At 39.5% G+C, this 20,210-nt stretch overlaps 1 protein-coding gene across 1 annotated transcript in view; it reads left to right on the top strand.

Moving 5' to 3' along the window:
* The first annotated feature begins 7,557 nt into the window (after window positions 1-7,557).
* Window positions 7,558-20,210, top strand: part of LOC103663840 (40S ribosomal protein S19-like) — a 49,046-nt gene continuing 36,393 nt past the window's right edge. Inside the window, exon 1 of the mRNA XM_040622705.1 lies at window positions 7,558-7,737. Within this exon, the coding sequence (XP_040478639.1) occupies window positions 7,558-7,737 (180 nt within the window). The remainder of the gene's footprint in view (window positions 7,738-20,210) is intronic.

Raw genomic sequence — 20,210 nt, 5'->3', positions numbered from 1 at the left:
TACCGATCTTCCTACTTCTTATGTTCCATAAATGGGTGAAACCATATGACAATTGTCTTTCTCTGCTTCACTTACTTCACTTAGCATTATCTCCTCCAGTGCCGTCCATGTTGCTGCAAATGTTGTGAAATCGTTCTTTCTGATGGCTGAGTAATATTCCATTGTATATATGGACCACATCTTCTTAATCCAGTCATCTGTTGAAGGGCATCTCGGCTCCTTCCACGATTTAGCTATTGTGGACAATGCTGCTATGAACATTGGGGTGCATATGGCCCTTCTCTTCACTACGTCTGTATCTTTGGGGTAAATACCCAGTAGTGCAATGGCTGGATCATAGGGTAGCTCAATTTTTAACTTTTTAAGGGACCTCCACACTGTTTTCCAGAGTGGCTGTACCAACTTGCATTCCCACCAACAATATAAGAAGGATCCCCTTTCTCCACATCCTCTCCAACAATTGTTGTTTCTTGCCTTGTCTATTTTTGCCATTCTAACTGGCGTAAGGTGGTATCTCAATGTGGTTTTGATTTGAATTTCCCTGATGGCTAATGATTTTGAACATTTTTTCATGTGTCTGTTAGCCATTTGTATGTCTTCATTGGAAAAGTGTCTGTTCATATCTTCTGCCCATTTTTTGATTTGTTTATTTGTTTCTCGTGTATTGAGTTTGAGAAGTTCTTTGTAGATCTTGGATACCAGTCCTTTATCTGTAGTGTCATTTGCAAATATATTCTCCCATTCCGTGGGCTGCCTCTTAGTTTTTTTGACTGTTTCCTTGGCTGTGCAGAAACTTTTAATCTTGATGAAGTCCCATAAATTCATTTAATCTTTTGTTTCTCCTGCCTTTGGAGATGTGTCATGAAAAAGGTTGCTTTGGCCGATGTCGTAGAGGTTGCTGCCTATGTTCTACTCTAGAATTTTGATGGATTCCTGTCTCACATCGAGGTCTTTCATCCATTTGGAGTTTATTTTTGTGTATGGTGTGAGAGAGTGGTCAAGTTTCATTCTTTTGCATGTAGCTGTCCAATTTTCCCAGCACCATTTATTGAAGAGACTGTCTTTTTTCCACCGGATGTTTTTTCCTGCTTTATCAAAGATTACTTGCCCAAAGAGCCGAGGGTCCATTTCTGGGTTCTCTATTCTGTTCCATTGGTCTGTGTGTCTGTTTTTGTGCCAGTACCATGCTGTCTTTGTGATCACAGCTTTGTAATACAGCTCGAAATCCGGCATTGTGATGCCCCCAGCTTTGTTTTTCCTTTTCAACAGTTCCTTGGCGATTCGGGGCCTTCTCTGGTTCCATACAAATTTAAAGACTATTTGTTCCAGCTCTTTGAAAAATGTCATTGGTATTTTGATCGGGATGGCATTGAAAGTGTAGATTGCTCTGGGTAGCATGGACATTTCAACTATGTTAATTCTTCATATTCATGAGCATGGAATATTTTTCCATCTTTTTTTGTCTTCCTCAATGTCTTTCAAGAGTGATTTATACTTTCTAGAATATAGGTCCTTTACGTCTCTGGTTAAGTTAACTCCAAGGTAACGTATGGTTTTTGGTGCTACTGTAAATGGGATGGATTCCCTAATTTCTCTTTCTTCGGTCTCATTATTCGTGTATAGAAATACAACTGATTTCTGAGCACTGATTTTGTATCCCGCCACATTACTGAATTTCTCTATAACTTCTAATAGTTTGGGAGTGGATTCTTTTGGGTTTTCCATATAGAGTATCATGTCATCTGCGAAGAGAGACATTTTGACTTCTTCTCTGCTGATTTGGATACCTTTTATCCCTTTTTGTTGTCTGATTGCTGTTGCAAGGACTTCTAGTACTATACTGAATAATAGTGGCGAGAGTGGGCATCCTTGTTGTGTTCCTGATCTTAAGGGAAAGGCTTCCAGCTTTTCCCCATTGAGAATGATATTTGCTGTAGGCTTTTCATAGACGGTTTTTATGAGACTGAGGAATGTACCCTCTATCCCTACACCCTGAAGTGTTTTAATCAGGAAAGGATGCTGTATTTTGTCAAATGCTTTTTCTGCATCATTTGAGAGGATCATATGGTTCATGAGTCTTTTCTTGTTGATATATCACGCTGATCAATTTGCGAATGTTGAACCACGCTTGCATCCCAGGGATGAATCCCACTTGGTCATTATGGATAAACCTTTTAATGTACTATTGGATTCTATCAGCCAGGATCTTGTTGAGGATTTTACGTCTATATTCATTAGGGAATCGGCCTGTAATTCTCCTTTTTGATGGGGTCTTTGCCTGGTTTGGGGATCAAGGTAACATTGGCCTCATAGAATGAGTTTGGAGGCTTTCCTTCTATTTCTATTTTTTGAAATAGCTTTAGAATAGGTATTATCTCTTCTTTGAATGTTTGGTAGAATTCCCCAGGAAAACCATCCGGGCCTGGAGTTTTGTTATTTGGAAGGTTGTTTATCACTGACTCAATTTCTTCATCATTAATTGGTCTGTTTAAGAAATCAATTTCTTCCTGTTTCAATCTTGGTAGTTTATAGGTTTCCAGGTAGGATTCCATCTCTTCCAGATTGCTTAGTTTATTTGCATATAGCTGTTGATAAAAATTTCTAATAATCCTTCCAATTTCAATGGTGTTCGTCGTGACCTCTCCTTTTTCATTCATAATTTTAATAATCTGGGTCCTTTCTCTTTTCTTTTGGATAAGTCTTGCCAGTGGTCTGTCAATTTTATTGATTCTCTCAAAGAACCAGCTTCTAGTCCTGTTGATCTGCTCTACTGTACTTCTGGTTTCTAATTCATTGATTTCTGCTCAACTGGCAACCAAGCCTCGTGCGTGGATTGGGGCTCTGTCCTCTCTAGTTAATGCTGCCTATCAGCTTTTGAGGTGAGAATATAAAAACTGCATTTTAGATTTTTCTATTCTTTGAGTGAGCTTTGGATGGCGGTATTTCCTTAGGACTGCCTTTGCAGTGTCCTAAGGTTTTGGCAATTGTTTTTTCATTCTCAGTGGTTCTACAGCTTAAATTGTTTAAATTGATTTTTGATTTCCTGGTTTATCGAGATCTTGAGCAGGACGGTTCTTAGTCTCCCGGTTTGAGTTTCTTCCAAATTTTTCCTTGGGTTAGTTCCAATTTCAAAGCATTTAGTGTCTGAGAATATGGGAATAATTTGCTCTTTTGGTATCCAGTGAGAATTCCTGCATGTGAACAAGTGTCTATTTTGAAAATGTCTATGGGTATTAGAATAGAATGAGTATCTTTGGTTCGTGTTAGTGTCATATATATCTAATAAGGTCCAACTTGTCGAATGGATTCAAAGCTCTTGTTTCTTTGGCTGATTTCTTGCTTAGTGATCTGACTATTCTGATAGTGGAGTGTTGAGGTCTCCTACTATTGTGTATTTTATCTATATGTTCTCATTTGATGGTTGGTTGTTTTGTGATTCTTGCTGCTCCTGGTGGGGCACATATATATTTATAATTTGTCTATCCACTTGATGGAACACCATTTAAGATATATATAGTCCCCTTCTGTGCTCCAATCTATAGTCTAGTTTAAAATCCAATCTGTCTGATATGAGAATTGCTACCCCAGCTTTCTTTTGAGGTCCACGCTGAGATAGTATTCCATCCTCATTTCATTCTTGAATTTATCTTAGGTTCAAAATGAGTCTCTTGTAGAAGCAAATGGATGCGTATGCTTTTTATCCAATCTGCAACCTCGTGTGCGTTATGGAAGCATTTAGGCCATTTACATTGAGAATTTTGATTGAGATATGATTTTAATGATGCCATGTTGCCTGTAAAGTCTTTGTTTCTATAGATGTGACTTTCTGTTCTGTATCACTCTTGGGGCTTATTTTTATAGAACCCCCTTAATATCTCCTCTAGGGGTTTCGTGGTATGAAATTGGTCAGACTGGGTGATTCAGAAGGTCTTTATCTCTCCATCAATTCTGAATGAACAGCCTTGCTGGATATAAAGGATCCTTTGGCTGCATGTTTTCTCTGTGAGCTTTAAATATGCCCCAAACCTTTCTCATCCAGGTCTGGTAGAAGGTCCTGATGAATTCTGATACCTTGCCTGGACGAGGTAAATTCTTTGCCGTGGCCGCTTTCAATACTATATCCTGGATCTAATATTTCGAAGTGATACTGACATATGACGTGTGGTGTGTTTGTCATGGTTGTTGGGAGGGTCCTTTCTGCGTATGGCACAAATGGTTCCTTGCTGGATTAGGGAAGCTTCACGCACAATTTGTTCAAATATCTCTTCTAGACCTCTGTTTTTCTTCACCTCGGGGAGCCGATGATTCTGACATTGAACGCTTCATTGAGCTCGTAATCTCCCGTAACCCTACATTCCTGAGCATGGATTTTTGAGTCCAGATCTATTTTAGCTTTTTCTTCTACTAACCCATCCTCCAATTCGCTTATAAGTTCTTCTGCCTCATTCACCCTGGCTCACGTCAGAGCATCTAGTTTTAACTCGCATTTGATTCATTAGAATTTTTAATTTCTGCTCATATTCACTCATCACTTGCTAGATTCTATTATTCTCATTAACATTTTATTACATCTTTTCAAAGTCTACAATACATCTCTGACCATTGACTTACTTCCATTTGATAATTTGGTTATATCCATATCCATTAGTTCTGTGGCAGAGGCCACAGACTCACTGTCTTTTCTTTGCTGGGGATTTCTCCTTCTCGTATTCTGATGAGGAGGAAGGTGTGGGGTTGTCCAGAGCAAATTCATGACCAGGACCCAGGCAGTGTGCACCTTGTTTTAGGGATCAGGAAGTGGGCTTTGATTTTTCAGCTCCTGCCTTCTGGGTCAGCCGTGGTTGAATGATACTCAGCAACGCTGTGGGTAGAGTTCCGTGTCCCCGAAGGGGATGGGGATGGGCACACCGTGAGCTGGTATTTCCAGGCTTTTGTTCTCTGGCAGCTTTCCTGGCCTGCTGTGCCTCTTCTGAGAGTCAGAGCATTTTGACTCAGCCTCTGTCTCAGAACAGAGGGACCCCGACCATTCTCCACTGCGTTCTGGCCACTTTAACTCTGTTTCTGTTGGTGCCTTGCAACCCTGAAGCTGCCCTGGGATGTATACGCCTCTGCCACCCTCAAGCGCGTCTCAGCTCTCACTTTCCAGGGCCGTCGCGTCTCTGTCCTTTGTGTTTCTAACACCGCCAGCCACCAGCCGCCCCTGCGCGCTCCCTGAGCTCCAGGTCTCAGTCTGGTTCCAGTGAGCACACCGGAGCTCTCTTTCAGTCTGGTCGCGCGCGTTCCCCGGCTCACGGTCTCAGTTTGCTCTCTCGCGGGTGCCGGTCCGCAAGTCTGCCTGCTCCCCCGTGCAGGTGGCTACCGCTTCCCAGCGCCTGAACGCATCATTTGTAGAGATCGAGATGTATCTTCCTGCGTCTCAGGCTGATTCCATGGATGTTCAGGCTGGTCTGGTACCTATCCAACTCGACTCAGGGGACTGGCTGAAAAAGGGGTTCCCTACTCCTCCGCCATCTTAACTCTTCTCCTATACTGACATTTCTTGTATAACTTTTTTTTTTCCCGAAGGCAGCAACTGCCTCATTTTCTTTTTTATTTTCTTGATTTTCTGTAAACCTATCATTACTATCCCTAAAACTCTCTATGAGGATATAAATTCATCTCTTTGCAATCACTTCCTGTCACATCCTGGTTCAAGCCTCTCTGTGGCTCACCACAGTTGCTTCCAGAATAAAGCTCCAGCTTCAGCCTCTGCAGTTTGGTCCCAGCCTTGAGCCTTACCTCCTAGTCCCTGGGCCATGGGTCTTCCCCTATTCAGCAACAAAAGCAATTGGTCCCCACACTTGTGATGCCAGTTTTAGCTTGGGCCTTGTTCCGTGGAGGCTGAGCCTGCCTAGGCCTTTCTGCCCCCTCTGATTTCAGCTCTCCCCCACTGCTCCCTCACCCCTTGCCAATCATATTCAAAAAGTCTCCACCAGGCTCCCATAGTATCTTCAGAGTACTCAAGGGGCACTCAATCAGTGGTCTTGGTACTCCCAAACAACTGAGTGGGCACAGAGCTGATGGATGAAAGAGGTTGCTAAAATGGATAGTGTATGCAGTACCTGGCTGGCTTAGTTGTGGAGCACACAACTTTTCATCTTGGGATTGTAAGTTCCAAACCCTGCTGGGTGTAGAGATTACTTTAAAAAAAATAAAATTTAAAAATATTTATTGTAGAAAATTCTATACAAGGAAACCGTTTTGGCTTTATAAGAACTTGGAAACAGTTTACTTCCACTTCAGAATCTAAGACCAACCACCCAAGCCCCTGTCAGAGACCACCATGTCTAACCTCACATCTTAGACCAGTCACCCCACTTACAGTCCCCAAGCACAGGGCAGGCAGTCTGTCTCACTAGGTGGTCGGTCACCTTTCCCACTCTGCAGAACGTTATACCAGAACACAGCTGTCCCCGGAAAAAAGTGGCCTATCAGAACACATCCTAGAGCTGGTTTTGAGGGAACAAATTAGAGAGAGTCCCTGGAAGACACAATTTCTGAACTCCAAAGGAGATGCCATAAGTGATGAGCATGGGATTTGGTTTTATTCAGGGAAAGCCTTTACCTACATATATACCCACCACCCTAGCTCCACATGGTCTCTGGGACCTAACCATAGAGTGCTCCTGAAACTCCATCCTGAAAGAAAACACACTCATTTCCTTGTATACAAAAGGACAGCTTTGGAAATTCAGTAATACTCCCCAAGCAGCCTCTACCCCTCATTATTGTGATGAATATCTGGAAACTGACTTGTCTTGAAGGAGCTCCTGCTCCTTCTCCCAAAGTAAAGACCACAAGATCAGAGTCTAGGCCATTAGTTCCTAAGGCCATCATAGTCATAGTCAAATAAGCCAAGGAATGGGGCAGGGAAATGGACAAGGCCTGAGCCCTGAAGCTACCAGTGACCTACAAAGAATAGAACTTACCTTCTTGGGCAAAATACAGCCCCTAGGTATGGGAAAACAGAGGCACCACCAGCTTCGACATCACTCATCTGGGAACACAAACCACAGTGGTTGGTCCTTCCCACCTGAGGCCCTCAGACTGTATATGCCACCTGATCTGGAGACGTGGTATGCACCATGCTATTTTTCTCCCCTAGCAGAAATGGCCAGGCCTCAATAACGACCAAGTTGGGCAAGAGATTTCTAGTCAGTGACTCTGAGGCCTTTCTTTTCCAAGAAGGGAAAATTATTTCCTATAATAACAGGTTGGTATCTGTTAATACTTTCTCCATAGCTCCTTCCAACCAGCATTCAGTGTTTGGCCTAGGTACCTTGCTATAATTAAAGGCAATTGTAAGGGGCCTTCTGAATTCAAGAGCTCCTCATGAGACTAACAAAGGTCTGTGTTCTGACTGCATCATAGTCCATCTTATTGTACTGTCCAACTCTATTTCTCTCAGTGCCTTAAAGGTGTTACTCCCGAAAGCAAATCTCCAGTTTGGAATCTATATCTAGGCAAACTGACCTAAAACCAGTTGGTACCAAGTGGTCCTTAGACACAGATTCTAAAATGGAGTTTTGGCACTGGATCATCTTCCTGATTGCTCACAATGAAGACCCCATCAATGGTGATAGACAGACTATTGATATTTCCTGGTATGATGTAGTGGTATTTGTCCAAACTTTTATAATGATAAAATGGGATGGGATACTAGTGGAAAGGAATGCATTGGTTGGTGCAATATCCCAGGTGAGTGGGACATACAGGGGTGTGGCAGAAAAATTAATGTTCTCACCACAGATGTCCATGTTCTACTCCCTGGAATCTGTGAATATGTCATATTACTCAGCAAATGGGAGTTAAAGTTGCAAGTGGAATTAATGTTGTTAATAAGATGATTTTAAGATAAAATTATCCTGGATTATCCAAGTAGGTCCAATGTTATCACGGTGATTCTTAAAATGTGAAAGAGGGAGGCAGACAGAGTCAGAGGAAGTTTTTAAGATATTATACTGTTGACTTTGAAGATAGAGAAGGATGCCATGAGCTAAGGCATGCAAGAAGCCTCCAGAAACTCTAAAAAACAAGAAAACAATGGCACAACAATGTGAATATATTTAATACTACTGAAGAGTACAATTTAAAATGGTTAAGATGGTAGATTTCATGTTATACTACGTTATCTTACCACAATTTTCACAAAAAGTAGGAAATGAGCCTCCAGAGGAAACAAAGAATACAGACCTCACAGATTTAATTCAGAAAAGTCACTGAACAAGAAAACCTAAAATAAGTAACAATAAAAACAAAGCTCGGGGATGGGGAGAGTCTGATTTGCATAGAAGCCACATTATATTACTTAAAATGCCCAGTTTAAAAAAAAAAAATACTAGCCATGCAAAGAAACATGAAGATGGCCCATACACAGGAAAAAAGAAATACACCGAAACTGTCTCTGAGGAATAGGAAAAGACTTTAAATCAGCTACTTTAAATGTGCTCAAAGAACTAAATGGAACTGTGTCTGGAGAACTAGAAGAAAATATGATAATGATATGTCATCAAATAGAAAGTATCAAAAAAAGAAAAAATTATAAAAAAGGACCAGTCTTGGAGTTCAAAATTATAAAAAAAGGACCAATCTTGAAATCTTGGAGTTAAGTTCAAGGACTGAAATTTTAAAAATTAATTAGAGGGTCTCAATAGCAGATATAAGCGGACAGAAGAAAGATCAGCAAACATGAAGAAATATCACTTGAAATTATCCAGGTTTAGGAAAAGAAAGAAAAAGAATGGATTAAAATTAAGAGAGCCTCAGAGACCTTTGGGAAACCATCCAAAGCCTTAGAAGGAAAGAAGAAAGAGAAAGGGACTAAGGAATATGTAAAGAAGGGGCAGCTGGGTGGCTCAGTTGGTTAAGTGTCTGCGTTCAGCTCAGGTCATGATCCCAGGGTCCTGGGATTGAGTCCCACATCAGACTCCTTGCTCAGCAGAGAGTCTGCTTCTCCCTCTACCCCTCCCCCTGCTCATGATCTCACTCTCTCACTCTCAAATAAATAAAATATTTTAAAAAAAGGAATATGTGAAGAAGTAATAGCCAAAAACTTCCAAAGTTTGATGAAAAACCATAAATCTACACCTCCAAGAAACTAGTACAAAAGTATCCTAGAAGCAGAACACTTAAAGAGGCATAAAATTCCCTACACTCATTTTGTAATTAATGATTTTTTTCCTACTTTATTTTGGAAACAACAGGAAATTTACACATGTGACTATTGCTCATTGTACTAAAGTAGACCACCCATGTCCGTTTTCTAAATTGTTATCACGTACTGCAACAAACAGAACAAATGGTCATGCTCAAAAAATTCCCGAAAGAAAACTCCTTATCCAAATCAGCTGAGGCCTCACACTGATTAAGAAATGCCACTGTATTTTTTTTAAATGCTTAAAAAAAAAAAAAAAAAGAAAGAAAATTCCTTGTCCAAATCAAATTTGTTTGTTTGGGTTTTTGTTTTGTTTTGTTTTTATTTTTTTGTTTTTTTTGCCCAACAATGATGCTATTTTTAAAAGAAGAGAATGGATCTTCATATTGTACCAACCTCAAACTGGGTAAAGAAGTGTGAAAGAATTTTGATATTGCCAGTCATTTCTTTTCAAAAGAAATGTGTAAGAATGAGTCAGAAATCTTTCCTCTTTGAAGCAATCACCACTTATGAGCAAAATTCTCTTTGGAATTTTGAAATCTTAAAAGCAGTGCAAAAATAGATATCTGAGTATTATCTGATATAATTTTGGCTAGAGAGAGAAAGATAGGAGAAAAATGCCTGGTATAAGTATCTAGGAATCTTGAGGCTTTTTTCCCTCATGGCTTATTTTAAAAATTAGCTCAAAAATCAAATAATTATTGGGGTGCCTGGGTGTCTCAGTCAGTTAATTGTTTGACTCTTGGTTTGGACTCAGGTCGTGGTCTCAGAGTCGTGGGATGAAGCCCCACACTGGACTCTGTGCTCAGTGTGCTGAGTTGGCTTGAGATTCTTTCCCCTCCCTCTCCCTTTCCCTCTGCTCCTCCCACCACTTGCACTCTCTCTCTCAAATAAATAAATAAATAAATTTTTAAAATCAAATAATTATTTTAAGGATTAAAAAATTAATCTTAGTCCAGAGGAGGAAATCACACCTCACTGGCAAAACAAATGGTTCTAGGTCTTCATTCTTTAATGGAGAGACTGACAACCAAAGGAGTAATAGAATAAAGAGGTGCTGTATAATATGAAAAGTCCTCCAGGTGATTCTGTGACTCTTCCCTTTCCCTCTTTCTCCCCCCACTTCTAATCACTAAGTGATAGTAGTTCCTATACCACGTTGATCATTAGACTCTTCTGGGGTATTTCTAAAAATACAAACTCCTCGATTCAAACGCTCAATACTTTGATTCAGTGGGGACGCTTCTAGCCTGGGCCTTGGATGCCTATAGGGCAATCCAGTACTGACCATACTTACATAACTCATGAATGTGGCCACACGATTCCCTGTCTCATCAGGCTCCAAAGGCTCATTGTCAAAGCCCTAAGAAATTTAAGTGAAAGTGACTATGCAGGTCTTAGACTTAACTAGTGAAGAAGCACAAAAAACAGTTGCTTTCCCATCCATTATAATTAAGGATGTGATACGAGAAAAAGAAACCCATCACAGTCAAATATTGGTCACCCCATCCCTTTAGGATGGACATGAGCAGAGAGGCATTTGAGAGCAGAACCAAGGTGGGAAGGGCAGACAAAGGAACTAAGTTTTGCATTCACAGGACAAACCGCCAATTCACGTATTTGTCAGTGATGGAGATCGAAAACTCAACAAAGAAAATGGATCAGAAATGATGGCTATAAAGGAATACATGGCACTCTTAGAAAACATTGCATCCTGGTCAAGTCAGGAAAAGTTCAGAGTAAAATCACAAAGGGGGCTTATCCACAGGACAAGGCTGGCTTCTGCTTTCAAAGTCTATGTGGTTACCTCTGTGAAAGCTGTTTCTGCAGCACCAAGAAGGCTGTTCCCCAGATTCCCATAACCAGTGGGTCCATTCTGACTACAGAGACATCTGCCCTCAGACTATATTATAGCAGCAGTGAGAGGGTTTTGATCCCAGGGACATCTTCTAATGAAGGGTCAGATTTAAAGGAACAATCTTAGCTTAGACCTAAGTCTTCACGAAGTCTTCTCTGACGTTCAGGCTGTGCATCTGTTCACTGGGTCCCAGGACCACTGCATACATACTTCATTTATAGCCCTTATTCAATTATTTAGAAAGCAGCTGTTCATATGTATGTCTACCGAAAAAAACCTCTGGTCTCTCTTTGGGACCTGGTATTGTCTCCTTTGCTTTCCTAGCCCTAGTTCCCAGAAGCACCTTTCCCACATGAAAGGTGCTAATGAACATTTGTTGTTTAGTCTGCTAATTCAGTTTGTCTTTCCCAAAGGACAAAATGTCTGTCTTCTCTTTCTGTTTGGCTCAGCCACACAGGGAATTGTGCTGGGCTAAAGTACTGGAGCTCAGCGTTAATAGACTCAAATGTTCCCCCTCTCACAGTGGAGTGAGGTCTAACTGCAGAGAGGCAGAGGAACCTAGCACAAGAGGGGCTACTGGTGGGAACAAAGGACTCTGTGTGGTTCTGTCTCTATCACTCTCCATCCCAAGAATTCATCTCAATTGTAGGTGTGCCTGGAGGAGACAGCACCACATTAGGAGACAGGCATAAAGGCTTTTGCCTTTTCTGGGTATGATTTTAAAATAGTCCCCAAAGATTTATCTTTGATAATTTAGAGGCCCCTAAACTAGAAGACAAACCTCCATGTGAGCTCTCACCTTCTCCTGCCACTCGAAACACAGCTCAAAGGAATAACATTTTGCCCTTACCAAAAAATAATCCAAATGAGGTTCAAAGAAACCTCCAATACTGTGATCAGCAAAACGGCAGTGGAAAGACAGGATTAGCAAGGTGAGCAACCTCAAGCCAGCCTAGGAACTCTGCATTCCCAGGCCTGCTCCTAAGTAAAGACACAATAAGCAGTTTATCTAACACGTGCATCTAGACAAGGAAATTAAAGGTCAGAGAGGATATGGAACTTATCCAAGGTCACAAAGCCAAGCTTTGATTCATACCCAGGCTTTCTGGTTCCTGAGCTCATGCTCTTAAACCCTCAACCATTTGTGGACCCAGAGAAAGAAGCATGAGGCAAACAATGATCAAACTGGGTAGATTTCTGTGGGAAGGGGCACAGTAGTGGGGCTCAGGACATTTTAAGGCCTGTGTCCCCAAAATGAAGAATAGAGAGCTTCAGACTAAAGGTAACAATGGCTCAAATGCAAGGTGGGAAGTGGGAATAACAGAGGAAGGACAGACATTACCTATCCAGGTTGACTCAGATAACTCATACCTGGAGAAATTCTACTGTTTCATCTGACAGCCCAGTAATGAGCTGAATCCTTCAATTTACTTGGCTAATCACAGGATCTTCCTCTTCTGTCAGAAATACACTTAATAGAGAAAATCAGGCATAAGAGGAGGGCATGAAGAAGAGAGAAAAGGGGACCAATGTGAATCAGAAGTAGCAGATGGGGTAGAAAATGAGGGGACGAATGAGGGGTTCAGAAAGCATTCCTCCTGCCTGTATTACAACTGTCATTTCAGAAATGCCATGAGAGAATCTTCAGAATCCTTACAATATCAGCATTCACAGAGTCGTCTGAATTAATCCCTTCCAACCCTCTCACTTGGGAAAGGCAATACTGAGATGACACTAAGGAAGTAAACTGCCCAAGTTCATGAAGTCAGTAAGTGGCAGAGCCGGGATTATAACCCAAGGCTTCAAAATTTTAGCCTGTGCCTCTTTTGGTGGTTTAATAAGACCTCCCAAACTTTTAAGTGAAACTCAAAACTGGTCAAACCATAATAAAAAGGCATGTATTCAGGCTAGGACAAAATCAGTCCTGAGGCCTATAAACAAACAGAAATCGCACACATACACAATCACACCCAGGCCCACACAGAGGTATGCACGCACAGTTACACACACCTAAGGATAGTGTGAGAGACAAACAATAAACAAGTGGGGAGAAAATAAGTGAACATCCAGGTCAAAAAAATCTCATATATATGAATAAGGTGATTGGAAGAGATGCCAAACCACCTCATCCTAAGATTATCTTTGGCTGACCCTGACTTTAGATGAGTGGACAAAAACTGAAGTGATATTAAAGACTCTGGATCGTTTCATCCAGGAAATAGAACCTCACGATGAAATACAGGCTAGTATTCAAACTACTGTACCAGGACCCCCTTCAACTTCTATACATACTCTTTCATAACTTTGTTCATTTTTTCTTTTCAAATAGTCCTTCCCCCTACTATTCAAAAGAAATACACCTATAGTTTTACTGTGATATATTCCTCCCAAGTGTAAAACTTCCAGAGCATCAAAAAAAGGAAACAACATTAAATACTATTTCAGGGAAGTTTCCTCTAGGTTAATCAAGGCACCTAGTAATTCACTGTAGGGCTTCCTGTGTGTAACATATTTGTGATAAATACCAAGTATGGCACTTGAAAATGGGGTATTCTGGCCATTGTGGGGATGTTATGAATAAAAGTATTTGTAAAGTAGGACAATGTAATTTATGTATATTTTTGTTTCACGATTTGCCTCTTCTATCCCTTCACTATTTCCAAAGAAGGCCTTACTCTTATGGGATGATATAGTAAGGGCAAAGTAAGTAGTAATATAGAATATTTACATGAAATATGGATTCATGTATTTAAATACAAGCAATTCTTTTTCAACTATTCTTAAAATTCACCCATTATCCATGCCTACAGTATAACCAGAAACAGAGAAACTACACATTTCTATTTTCTTTAAGTAGGTAAATAAACACCAGATGTCAGCAGAGCATTCCGATACATCTAAGCAAAGAATCTGTCTGAGGCTCCACAGAGGGCGAAAAGCGCAATGTGCTCTTAATGGTAGTGAAACACCATTCATGATGAAAAGGAACACCATAAAATTTCATGAGTGTTGCTCCAGATGTCCACTGTCCAGAGGGAAAAGGCCCTTCTTTGAGTACGGAAATACTGAGAGAACACCTCAGGAGACCTAATCAATGATGTAAGTTACTGTAATTAAAAAAAAAAAGAAAAGAAAATCAAAACTTTACAGGAGTTGAAAACACAATGAAACAATCTATCCCCAGCAAAGAAACAGGAAAATTATAACAAAATACTGTAATATGAAATAAATGTAATTAAATAAGCAACTGCAGACATGAAAAAACATCACAAATCAGAAATTCAAAAACTTACAATGGGTACGGACAACAACAAAAAAGTAACATAAAAACTAATCATATTCAGGAAAACTTTAAAAAAATAAAATTATCTCAGATATGAAAACTAAATTATAAGGTGCCCAAGAAAGAGATATGGCCAAAAGTATACTAAGAGACACAGAGGACAGAATGAGAAAAGTAAAGAAAATAAAGCAAAAATGAAGATAAAGGTAAACAGGATCATAGATAGTTGCAAATATAAAAGGCTGACAAAGAAGAGCAATATGGGTATCCCTGGAGTCTTTAAAAAAAAGAAAAAGGATGGAAAGATATATCTTTGTAAAACAGGCAAATATAAAATAATACATACAGTTAACTAACCTAAAATTATATGTCAAAACTGATACTAAATATATCGATAATGATTAGTTATTAATATGGATTACTACTAGTTACTATTAACTAGTAACTATTAATAACTAGTAGTTATTAATATGGTAACTATTAAGATATTTATTACTATGGATAAACAGAAATTATTAAGAATAAAAGATTTTTAGGGGTGCTTGGTTGGCTGAGTCAGATAAATGTCTGACTCTTGATTTTGTCTCAGGTCATGATCTCAGGGTTGTAAGATCGAGCCCTGCGTTGGGCTCTGCGCTAGGCATGGAGGCTGCTTAAGATTTTCTCTCCCTCCCCCTTGCCCTTCTCCCACCGCTTAATCTCTTTCTCTCTTAAAAGAAAAAGAAAGAATAAAAGATTTTCAAATATAGTTGAGTATGCTCCTATCAGACAGACCATACCCCTAGATAACGACTATAAACACTGGACAAAATACAAAAAAATAATTACTGGAAGGTAATGAAAAATAAGCATGCAGATTATGTATGGAAGTCAATCCTTGAAATAAGGGAACGGTACACTGTTTTCCCGTTTTTGTTTTTGTTTTTAATGGCTATTAGCCTCACGATGACCACAGTTGACACAGCTCAGGACTGCTAAAATTCTGACAGAAAATCCAAAGTTTTTCTAAGCTGAAGAATGACCTTACAGAGTTTGAGACAATCACAGATGCCTAAAAGTGAAAAGCAAATCCCAGTAAGAGGAGAAAGAAAGATTCAAATTCTATGTATAAGCTCTGCTAAGATCTCCCGCAGACCTGTAAACAGTGCAATAACAATGTAGGTTACACTGCAAGCAGCCCAGACAAGAATAAGAGAACTGAATTGCACAAAAAACCAACAGTTTGTATTGAACCAAGTTAACTGCCTGTTATTAGAAACAACAGGCTGTTTCAAGATGGTGATGTAGGAGGTTCCCAAATTCACCTCCTCCCATGGACGCAATGAATCTATGGCTACATGCGAAACAACTCCCTCTGAAAGAAATCCTGAAACTGAGTGACTACTACCCATAGGGAAAATGAGGAAAAAAAACCCACATCAAAAAGGGTAAAAGAAGCTGTGAGACAATCTCACCATAAAACCTAACCCTGGCATGGTGGCACATAAGCGGGAGGAACTTCCAGCTTCTTCCTAAGGAGCAATAAGTTTGAACTCCACATCTAGCACCCCAAGTTCTATGACAGGAGAGATGGGCCTCTAAAACATCTAGCTCTGAAAGCCAATGAGGCTTGCATCCAAAAGCTCCACAAGGATATAGTGAATTAAGATATAGTTCTTAAACGGCTTGCACAGACTCACTGTGGCTAACCTCCCAAGACCGAGCAGAGGCAGCAGACTAGACCAGTCTGAGGGCCCAGCAGAGGCAGTGGACTAATACCATTTTTTTGGTGGAATAGCCCTAACTGCTTTTCTTAACAGCTGTGGCCTGAAGGACAGGCTTCTAACTTAACACACATCGAGAGGCAACTGTAATATTCTCCAGAGACCAGGGAGGTCAGCCAGCACTATCCTTGTGCTCTCCCTCACTCTAGGATACTAATATCTCTTAGAAAGAGCCTGTGCACACCTCTGGTGCCATGGATTTTGTGGCAGCAGCCCAGTGAATGTCCTTTGAATATATGGCTCTGGTGGCCAATGGGGCTTATATTCATGGGTTTAACAGGATGGCAGCAAACAGCGTTCTTAACTGGCTATCACCCTACGGCTCAGTGCAGAAGGAAAAGACAGAAATGCCCATCTCCCAGTCTTCACTTGAAAGAAGTATATTTATGTACCTTAAAAGCTTCTGAAGATTCACCTTATAATCAGCCTGCATTCAGGTGCTGACTGACATCGTCCCCTTTGGGACACTAACAGGTCATGACATACCTTCAACTAACGGACACCAATAAGAACAAATAATGCTGCTTGCACCATCACAAAGATTTGAGAGACAACCAGAAACTAGGACAAGGTTTAATGATAAGGTTCATCCCACAAACAAAAACATTCCGTCAAGACTAGAAGAGAGTGTTATTTATCTAATGCACAGAAACCAACACAGAGAGACAAGGAAAATGAAGAAACAGAGGAATATGTTCCAAATGAAAGAATAAGATAAAACCTCAGGAAAAGGCCCTAATGTAATGGAGAGAAGTGGTTTATCTGTTAGGGGTTAATAATTATGTTCAAAAAGATGTCACTGAGATCAGGAGAATAATGCATGAACAAAGTGAGAATTTCAACAAAGACAGAAAATATAAGAAAGAACCAAACAGAAGTAATAAAGCTGAAGAACATAGTAAGTGGACTGAAAAATTCAACACAGGGGTTCAAAGCAACCTAGATGAAACAGAAGAAAGGATCAGCAAACCCAAAGACAGAGGAGTGGAATTCATCCAATCAGGAAAAAAAAAAAAAAGACAGACAGACAGACAGACAGACAGAAAGAAAGAAAGAAAGAAAGAAAGAAAGAAAGAAAGAAAGAAAAATGAAACAGAGTGAAGACAGCTTAAGGGACTTATGGGACAACAGCAAGTGGATCATGTTCACATTATAAGGAAGGGACAGAACACTTATTTGAAGAAATAATGGCTGAAATTTTCCCTAACCTGGGTGAAGGAAACAGATATTCAGATCCAGGAAGCCCAAAAAGTTCCAAATAAGATGAACCTGAAGAGCCCCACATCGAGACACATTATAATTAAGTGGCAAAAAGTTAAAAACAAAGAATCTTAAAAGTACCAAGAGGAAACAACTATGAACAAGCAAATCACCACAAGACTATAAGCATATCTTTCAGGAGAAACTTTGCAAGCCAGAGAGGATTAGCACAATGTATTTAAAGCACTGACAGGAAAACTGTCAACTAAGAATACACTACCCAGCAATGCTGTACTTCAAAAGTGTAAAAGAGATAAACAGTTATCAACACAAGCAAAAACGGAAGGAGTTCATCACCATCAAGTTGGCCTTATATGAAATGTTACAGAGAATTTTTTAAGCTGAAATTAAAGGGCACTAATTAGTAGTAAGAAAACATATGAAAGTGTAAGTCTCACTGGTAAAGATAAATAGTTAAATAATCTAATGTTGTAACGGTGGTGGATTGCTCATTTATAAAAAAGGCTAAAACATAAAATTAATAGAATAACTAGAGTTACAATAATTTGTTAATGGATACACAAGATAAAAAGATGTAAATTGTGACATCAAAAACAAAACACAGGTAGGGAGTAAATATGTAGAACTTTAAAATGAATTCAAACTTCAGTTGTTATCAACTTAAAATAGACTGTATTTATAAATATATTTTATGTACACCTCACGATAACCACAAAGCACAAAGGTATAGTAGATACACAAAAGATAAAAAGAAAAGAAGAGGGGCACCTGAGTGGCTCACTTAGTTAAGTGTCTGCCTTCGGCTCAGGTCATTATCCCAGGGTCCTGGATCAAGCCCCACATCAGGTTCCCTGCTCAGTGGGGAGTCTGCTTCTCCCTCTTCCTTTGCCCCTCTCTCACTCGTGCTTGCTTGGTCTGTCTCTCTCTTTTTCTAATGAATAAATAATCTTCAAAAAAAGGGGGGGAAAAGAATAGGAAAATCATCAAATTACCAAAAAAAGAGAGCAAGAAAAGAAAGGAACAAAGGAATTTAAAAAAAGCTAGAAAAAATTAACAAAATGGCAGTAAGTCCATACCTATCAATAATTACTTTAAATGTAAATGGACTAAATTCACCAATCAAAACATACAGAGTAAACAAATGGATAAAATAATGCCCAGCAATATGCTGCCTATAACAACTCACCTCAACTTGAAAAAAAAAAAAAGATTTATTTATTTAGGGGTGTCTGGGTGGCTCAGTTGGTTAAGCAACTACCTTTGGCTCAGGTCATGATCTCAGGGTCCTGGGATCGAACCCCTCATTGGGCTCCCTGATCTGAGGGGAGTCTGCTTCTCCCTCTCCCTTTGCCCCTCCCTCCCACTCATGCTCATGCTCGCTCTTTCTGGAATAATCTCTAATTAAAGATTTTATTTATTTACTACAGATAGAGAGAAGCTCTCTATCTCCATCAGTGTGCCTGTGCTCACACATTCTCCCTCTCTCTCAAATAAATAAATAAATCTTTAAAAAAATAAAAAATAAAAAAGAACTCAAAAAAAATCTCAGAAAAGGAAGAACAAATGAAGCCCAAAATTAGCAGAAGGAAGGAAATAACGAAGATCAGAGGGTAAATAAATTGAGACTAAAAGAACAATAGAAAAGATCAGAGAAACTAAGAGCTGGTTTTTTGATAAGATAAACAAAATAGACAAACCTTTAGTTAGACTCACCAAGAAGAAAAAGAAAGGGGGCGCTTAGATGGCTCAGTCATTAGGTGTCTGCCTTCGGCTCAGGTCATGATCCCAGGGTCCTGGGATTAAGCCCTGCGTCAGGCTCCCTGCTCAGCAGGGAACCTGCTTCTCCCTCTCCCACTACCCCTGCTTGTGTTCCCTGTCTCTCTCTGTCTCTCTCTCTGTCAAATAAATAAATAAAATCTTAGACTCAAAAGTCAGAAATGAAAGAGAAAACATTACAACTGAAATCACAGAAATACAAATACAAAAGACTACTTTGAAAAATTATATGCCTAATAGGACAAATAGGACAACCTAGAAGAAATGGAGAAGTTCCTAGAAACATGCAACCTACCCAGACTAAATTATAAAAAAACAGAAAATCTAAACAGACCAATTACTAGTATGGAGATCAAGTCAATAATAAAAAAAACCTTCCAACAAACAAAAGTTGAGGATCAGATGGCTTCACTAGTTAAGTCAACCATTTATTTATTTAGATATAAACCTGAATATTTATTTAGAATGTAAAGAGAAGTTACATAACAAATTTAAAAATGGAAAAGTGAATACATTCAGCAAATATTAGAAAATACAGAAAAATAACAATAAAATAATCTAATAATATTTTTATTAACTTCCTGACACTCTTCCATAGTATTTTGGGGGCATATTCTTTGACTGTCTCTTCACATGGCAATGATATTATTATTTTCCATAGAGAAACTAGAAAGATAATTCTGTTTTTCCTCTAGCATAGTTGATCAAAATTTGGGTGTTTTGAGGGTTTTTTTTCATTTTTTTAAAATTTAAATTCAATTAATTAACATATAATGTATTGTTGGTTTCAGAGGTAGAAGGTCAGTGATTCATCAGTCTTATATAATACCCAGTGTTCATTACATCACATGCCCTCCTTAACGTCCATCACCCACTTACCCCCTCCTCCCACCCCTCCCCCCCACCCCCTCCCCAGCAACCCTCAATTTGTTTTCTGTGATTATGAGTCTCTTATGGTTGTTTCCCTCTCTGGTTTGGTCTTGTTTTATTTTTTTCTCTCTTCCCCTATGATCCTCTGTTCTGTTTCTTAAATTCCACATATCAGTGAGATCATATGATAATTGTCTTTCTCTGATTGACTTTTTTCGCTTAGCATAATACCCTCTAGTTCCATCC

This window comes from Ursus maritimus, unplaced genomic scaffold (assembly GCF_017311325.1).
Source record: "Ursus maritimus isolate PB19 unplaced genomic scaffold, ASM1731132v1 scaffold_5, whole genome shotgun sequence".
In the NCBI taxonomy this organism is placed as follows: Eukaryota; Metazoa; Chordata; class Mammalia; order Carnivora; family Ursidae; genus Ursus; species Ursus maritimus.
Note: the sequence above shows the minus strand (reverse complement) of the source record. Positions and strands in the feature narration are given on the sequence as shown.